Here is a 7,760-nt window from a genome sequence, read left to right as displayed (position 1 = left end):
CACATTTTAAGCAGTTATTCTTCCTTAAAGACATATACAACACCAGGAGGTAAGCAACTAGGGCACCATGGTCAAAGTCTTTTTTACACTCCTCTTGTTGTCTTTTTTTTTCTTTTCTTTTTCTAGTTTTGAACAAGGATGGGCAAAAATAAATTTTGGTGGTTTTAAATACTTGTCATGTCACCATCACTTGTCACCTCACAAAGGTGGGCAATATCATGACTAACGTTCTTAGGGAATGTGCATCCTGGGCAGACTTTAAGGGAAACTGTGCTGACATATGTGTAAATACTTTCATAAATGCATCGAATGAGCAAAAGATGAATGCGGACCAAGTAACTGTTGGTATTGGAATTCAAGGATCGTTAGAAACAGCATTCCTGCATCATGGTGATTTAAATGATTCTGTCATCCATGCAGCTCCTGTTTGATCAGACAGTGTTGGTTTGCGAAATCTATAACATCGATGCTATTCGACTGCTGACATCATGCTTTCTATCCAGGACATCTGGAAATTTACAGATGTGTCCCCTGCCTGCATCTAATAGCAGTGAGACAGCACAGTCATTACTTGAGAGTATGGTGACAGAATCGCACACAGGTTCTGTTTGCCTCTCGGGATTGACCCCTAGCTGCACATCACCACCTACAATATCCCATTCGTTACCACATGCCCCACCTTCCCCAGTTGCTCAAGCTTCTCCTCATATACCATGTGAAGATGATGCGACACGACCCTGTGAGACCCAGCCTGTCACTCCACTTCGCCAACCTTTATCCTCCCAACCACGAAGAAAACGTACCAGGACCTCAAACAACCATGAAAGTCTTGATGCTGAACTGCGTCTCATTGATCTGCAGCTGCAGCAAAGGCCCGACGAACATGACAGCCTCGGAAACATAATTGCAGAAGGTGCGCGACGCTGCCGACGCGAGTATTTGCATGGTTTGAGAGTTGAATTGTTGGACGTTTTCCACAGGTATGAAGAAATGAGCAGGCAATAAATAGTAGTATGTGCTGTGCAACCGCATGTTATTTCACAAGTAGACAAAAATGTACAACATGATACAGTATCAACAATGTATACAGCATAGTGGGTGTATTCCAAATACACAGTCAATGATGCATCACAATAAGTGGAGAGTATTACCGCTGTTAAAAAAAAAAGGTTCGAGCTGCTGGTCACCTATGCAACATATCTAGAGCACTGTGTATGTATATGGTATAGGAATATGTACATATACACTGTAATTTCCCTCCTGTACAGATAGAAAAAAGCTGTACGTGGCAGCACCGATGCTATTTTTGCAGGTGGAAATCCTGTGGGAAAGCACATGCAAGCAGCATTGCTGCCTGCAATAACATTATATAGCTTAACATGCTACCTGCTTGAGTTTCTCCATGAAGAAATGACTTTGCAATAAACATATCTCAATGTTGTACAACAATACCTTGGTTTTACCATTTGACAATAATGAATAACCAATCTAACATTACTGATGAACTTCATATGCAGTAGACTGGGTACTTTGAAAGATGCAGTTGATGACACACAACAAAAAGGGAGATTAGGAACAGTTTAAACTGAGAGCTTTCTATGGAAAAGGATTTCAACAGCAGCGTCTATTCACGAATAATTCATCAAGCGACGTTTGTAGAACAACCCCCACAACACACAAAATTTATACAATAGTACTATACAAAACATAAAGTCCAACACAGCCATATTCACAGCCTATAACCATTCACATTTGTTTTCATGTAACAAAAGGAGTCACTATTCATATGTACATTAGGGTTGCCACCTTCTCCATCAGCCAATGACATGGGGGGGGGGGGGGAAACGCAGTGGGCTTTGCATTTGAATTACTACGATGTATCAAAAGTTTTTTTTCTGTACCCAAACATTGTTTTAGTTACCTCAGACTACAGAAAGCCAGGACAGCCTGGTCACGCCGAAAGCCTAGATAAGAATTCACGGGGTTGAGACACTTGCATAGATGTGGTTCATTACGTCGTGGACACATTGCACTGCAGCTAAATACAAGGGGGAAAAAGTTATTCTTCTATGTGCCGTACCTAGTGAGATACAAGCCCTCAAGCACACCGCCGAGCAAAGCGCAGACGTCTCAGACCTCAGAGTTGCATGGATTTTTATGGGCAGCTGTAAGCACGTGACTTCTTGTGCGCTACCTCACTGGCGGCAGTGAGGTCTGTGATGAGAGAGGCACATACGCCTTGGTATCCGAGGTGCCTATTTTCTTTGCTTCTATGCTTCTATTCTTTCAGTGCAGGTTCACATCAGTGCAAATAACAATTTTTTATGTTTATCTGGGATAACCTGGGATGACCTGTCACAACCCCTTTTTGGCCAGCTGGAATGCATAACGTTGCATTTTTATTGGTCCTATCAATTTCATTTACATTGTGCCCAGTTCTGTGTGAGCTATCTCAAACTATGCACTCTATGGTGAGCTGTGCACCTATCCACTGTATGCATTTCACCTTCACCCAGACACAAAAAGCAAGACTTCAATTCCATAACTGTTCAGGTGAAATCCGGAGAGGTGACAATCCTAATGCACATCTTTCATGAAGAAACTGCCCTTCACTGTGGTTGTACCCTTGCCCACTGCCATGACAACTCCCCAGCTGGACTACAGAAGTATTTAGTAAATGCTTCCCTGCTTGCAGCGGCATCCCTGCTGAAGTTTCTTGCATGGGTGCGATGCAGAGAAGGCAACATTGAACAACCCTCCAGCTCCTGATGCCATCTTCCTTCAGTAATGTTGCTGTAGACATCCTGATTGTCACCATAGCCCACAGTGTCATTGTTGTGAGTGCTCAGGAAATTGTGAAGCACACAAGCTGCCTTTACAACACCATCTGCATTTTCTGGTATTAAGTTGATGGTCCTCAACAGGATCCTCCACCGTGCGCAGAGAATGCCGAATGCGTTTTCAACGCAGTTCCTACATGCAATGTAAATGGCATGTATAAGAATATTGAGCTCATACAAGTTTGTAGAAAGACAACTAGGAAAAAAACACAAAAAACAGAACAGAGCAGAAAACATTAACATAAGGAAATGAAACACAATTATATTGTTAGGAGGTTCTGCACACACTTAAAACGAGACTTCTGTGGACGCAGCACCTCTTCAAGTTACAAAAATGACCATGTGGTTTTGTCTGCATGTTCTTATGCTATTTTCTGTTTCCTTTCTTACTTCGTGGATTTTTTGGCTCCTTGCTCAGTTCAACTTGTAGGCCACAATTATATTACCCCACACGTGTCTGTCATGGCATGTTACACTTTAGTGTAACATTTCCATAACATACAGTTTCATGCATAAAACACTTCTTCTAAATTAATGAAGATGCCCTTAACATTTACCCACATTTTCGTCTCAGTCCAAGTAACTGTGTGGCTTGCAAAATGCTACACAAATATGCATAAGTACTCTACATGAAACAGTACAAAACCATACAACTGAGGTACTGTTATGCTGCCATAAAAGTGCTAAGAAGCAACATGTAAAAGTAATTGTATATCTAGAACTTTGCAAAATATATGCATTACCTGGCACGGCTCAACCGTAAGTTGAAGACCCTCTTTTCTGTAGGCAGGCCGAGGCCTGGGTAGGGCCTCAGAAAATCAGGTCGCAGTTGGAACGCCTCATCACCAATAAACACGTGGGGAGTCACCAGGTCGCTTCCAGGCAGTTTCTTCAACCCTGGGGTGTCCAAGGTGCCGCTTTCAAGGTGGTGGCCAATTGGAGATGCCTTGAACACTCCAGAATCACTTTGTCGTCCCTCAGCGCCAACATCAATCAGGACAAACCTGTAGCGGCTGTCTACGACAGCCATCAGGACTATCGAAAATGTCCCCTAGAGGACAAGAATACCTTAATAAATATGCACACAAGTAGCAACAGAGCTATGTGACACAGCTATGACATTCTGTATGTGATACTCAGAGAACAAAAAAATTTGGGTTACATCAACTGCGTCGGAAAGAGATGTACATGAACATCTGTTTTAATGTATATGTAAATAAGGTGTACAAAGCACAATTTTCCGGTATGCGGATGACAAAGTTGTCATCGTTTACAGAAATAATTATCGAGATACTGCATCGTACATTCGACATAACAGGAGCCATGAAATGGTAGAATCATACAAAATATTTGTTAACCTTTTCATACAAGTTCTATACTAGGAGTCCAAAGAAAGGATTGTTGAGAACCACTGGTCTACTCTATAATGCAAGTTACAAGTTTGTAGCAATTATTGCCCCAATATCTTGTGGCTGACTGGTATGGCCAACAAGCCAATAGGCTAATGCTGCATATGCTGAATATTGTAACATTTAAGTATGAATAAAAAATGCTGTTACCTTGTAGTTGTAGTACTGGGACCCAGTTTTTTTCGGCGCAACAATTCTGACGTGTTTGCCGTCAACTGCCCCTAGACAGTTTGGAAACTGCCACCGTTCATCAAAGCCTCTCGCAATGTCTGCCCATTCTGCAGGACCTGGTGGCTGTTGAGCAAAATACACAAGTTATAATTGCATATTCTGTGTGCATGTGCACGTGATTATGACTAGCTGCCAACCTATACCTTCATGTACAGGTCCCTCAGTCTTTCCCAGAGAACATTGCAAGTTAGGTGAATAGCCTCTCGTGCAGTTTCAAGTCCCACTCTGAAGGCCATTGCTACATCCTTAACATCTAAGCCGGATGACAGGTACCTGTGAAAGAGACAAAGAAGTCGTGAGACCCCAGTTCACTAGGCTTTGTTTGCTCATTCTTTGAGAGTATAGTGAACCACTGCTTAGCGAATTAGTAATAATAATAATAACGCTTTTTCATTGTGTGCCCAAGAACAGCCTCGAGGGCTTTGGTGTTGGTGTACGCTCACAAAGTATTACATAATGCCTAAAGACGACACATGCCGAGGAAATGGACAATACACACACAGCTTACGTAGCACACATATAGTTCACAGAACATATATGCAATAATGTTGCTGGATAGATTGCTTATATCTAAAATTAAAGGCATATCTTATATAATACATTGCAAATTACAGATATGTGAAGCTAGCAATGAATTAATAAATTATAAATAAATGATTGTAGAAATTATACGCAATAAGAAAAACTTCAGAATGTCCGGGAGAAAAATATGTTGCACGCTTCCATAGCGATATGCATGAAATAGCAAAATGCAGAGATCCTAGCAACTGTGGGGCAGTCAATTTGTGAATGTATGGACTTGTATAAGAAAGTGGCATCGGTAATGTTGCACTGAGTTGAAAGGGGAATGAGGCCAACGTGGTGGAGCAGTTATTCATAATTGTACAACTGGAGTCCCTGGGTGTGACGGATAGATAGTGCAAAATATGAATCACTTTTTTTTTGGACAGCTTCGGTGAGGGTCCAAATTATAGCACGTGAGATGACATTTGTGCTGGAACTGTAGTCATAAGAGACTATGTTAGCTTTACGAGAGAAAGACATAACCTTGGTTTTGGCTGCGTTGATTACAAAGTTATTCGAGGGCACCAGTGGGTGCAGTTATGCTTCTGTTATGTGCAGTTCGAAGGGTACGATCGCCCGTTCCTGTTACCTCAGTGTAAATGCAAGTCGCTCAGCTGACGAAATCGGTTCTCTGCAGAGGTGGGCCTTTCGCAGATCATCTTCGACCAACTTGTGCAGCATGTCGAGAACTTCGGGACCCATGCGAAAGTACTTATGAAAGTAGCTGTTGTCCCCGCTGTCTCTCAGTTTTCGCATCTGCAAAAGTAAAGCGCTTTACGTTGTGAACGTAACACGGTGTCACTGCGCCTACAGTCACCATATATTACGCTAAACGTAGCTTATATAGTGACTGCAAGTGCAAGAACGCAAAGTGTACGCTCGCGTGAGCGTAGGCATCGAAGAATATCAAATGGTACTCACTGCTGTGTGGAATTCACTTTCTGTCTTCCTATCTTCCCAAACAGGTCGAACCCACCAGCTCTTCTTGCACAAAAGCTCCTTCTTCTTAAGAAGAAGCACTTTCTTTTTCAGAAGCAGCAACTTTCGGCGTTCATCCATCGCGGTGATAGCGGCAGTGAACAAGAGAACGGAAGCGGAAATGCAAGCGATACACGGGATCAAGTTTCGTGCTTTTGTTGCCAAGTTATGTGTATGAAGTATTGTGCTACATTCTACACCTAAAACCTTAGTTCTCCGTCGCCTACGTTCTTCTTGTTAATGTTCGTGGCTTAAAACTCCGCAAGGGGTTCCGAAGGCCAAGCCGCCGAACATAACCGACGCCGCCCGAGGAGCCGTCGTATGCGGGTGGACTCGGCGGTTGTCCGTCGGGGTGACGTCACGACTGCGGAGTTGGGCGCTTTTCCGTCGAGAAAGCCGTCGTATGCGGGCGGCGCTTAAAGTGAGGCGCTGCGAGCCTTTCGCGTCATCAAACGCCATGAAACGTCAAAATTTTTACGTCGAAGCGCGAGTTCTCTACCAAGAGCATCCCATTGGCTCCTGTGGCCGCTCCCCCGGTATGCGAGCACTCATTGATCGGTTTGAAATTATAACCCTTTCGTGGCGCGCGTAAGCCGGCACCGCCAGGGGGATGAACGTGTAGTATATTTCTATTGTCGGGAAAAATTCACGTGACCTCTACCGTTGTGCCAATCGTTAGACGACGGTTGAGTAGCTTTTTTCTTTGCTTTTTTTTTTGTCTCTCTGGGTGACCTGTGAGTCACAGGAGAGGAGAGAATGAGAGAGGGAAAGCACCGCCAGCGTCACAGGCTGTGACGCTGGCGGTGCTTTCCCTCTCTCATCTCTTCCCTCCCTCTCCCCCGCTTTGGCGGTTCTGGACAGGCCCCCATAGCTCCCCCACTTCGCGGCTCTAAAAAAATGTTTGCACGTCATAAACACGTGGTATTAACCCGTCAGGCATCATAGTTGATACCCATTGGCCGAAGGACATTGTGCGATCCGCTATTGGTTGGCAAAGTTTCAAAACAGCATTCTTTCGCGGGCTGCCGGCAGTTACGAGAAGGGAAGGGAGAGCAGTGGCAGCGGCGACTCACGTCTCGGCGATGTCAGTTGACAGCACCGTATGACCGCATTGTTCAAGAAGAAGTCGCAGATTTGTTAATGTGCCAAAGTGACTCAACGCTTGTTGTGATGCTTCCCGACACAAGTATCCTACGTACGAAGTCTCTCGAGCTCAGAACTGGAATGCATTGGTGAGCTGACGCCTGAGGAACACTTGTGAGCGCCGTCGCATCTTCAAATGCAGTCACAACGGAGACAGGATTCGGTGTCCGTGCGACAAGCATCTCCCGCTTCGTTGTAGCCTTCGCACTGCAACAAACGAAAGGAGATGCTCACCGTGAAATCGCATGCATTCGTGTGAGCGTCGCTCGCTTCTAGGAGTAGACAGTGTGTGTGTTCTACGAGTTCGAACTTGGTCAACGAACGCAACGATTTGGACTCTGTAAGCACGGTGAATATTTGTGTCAGACTATTGAGTCAGTACGATGTTTCAAATAAATGTGTATTTTGTCCAAAATTTGCCTAGTTGTTCTGGAATACGGAATATCGAGCGTCGGGCATGAAAACCAGTACAAGTAAAAGCCGATGGTAGCCAATACCGGGCCAAAAGGCGAGCCAAACTGAGAGATTTCTGATTGGCCGAATGTTAGGCATCATAGTTAGTTTTCATTGGTTGCATGCCCAGTGTTGCCTGAAT

General features: G+C 44.2%; 1 protein-coding gene across 1 annotated transcript; it reads right to left on the bottom strand.

The window, feature by feature from the left end:
* Positions 1-2,588: 2,588 nt before the first annotated feature.
* Positions 2,589-3,875, bottom strand: LOC135396104 (uncharacterized). Its single transcript, XM_064627147.1, has 2 exons — positions 3,584-3,875; positions 2,589-2,973 (listed from the first exon to the last, which is right to left on the bottom strand). The coding sequence occupies exons 1-2, from the start codon at positions 3,868-3,870 to the stop codon at positions 2,610-2,612; spliced, it is 651 nt and encodes a 216-aa protein (XP_064483217.1). The 5' UTR covers positions 3,871-3,875; the 3' UTR covers positions 2,589-2,609.
* Positions 3,876-7,760: the final 3,885 nt, after the last annotated feature.

The sequence above is a fragment of the Ornithodoros turicata genome, chromosome 5, assembly GCF_037126465.1.
Source record: "Ornithodoros turicata isolate Travis chromosome 5, ASM3712646v1, whole genome shotgun sequence".
In the NCBI taxonomy this organism is placed as follows: domain Eukaryota; kingdom Metazoa; phylum Arthropoda; class Arachnida; order Ixodida; family Argasidae; genus Ornithodoros; species Ornithodoros turicata.
The sequence above is the reverse complement of the archived record's forward strand: the minus strand, read 5'-3'. Positions and strand labels throughout refer to the sequence as shown.

Bases quoted from the DNA above. Each gene is read 5' to 3' on its own strand.
- LOC135396104 (XM_064627147.1), bottom strand. From the start codon at position 3,870: ATGGCTGTCGTAGACAGCCGCTACAGGTTTGTCCTGATTGATGTTGGC. The intron at 2,974-3,583 runs GTAATGCATATA...CATTGCATGTAG, and splicing joins TTACGGTTGAGCCGTGCCAG to GAACTGCGTTGAAAACGCAT.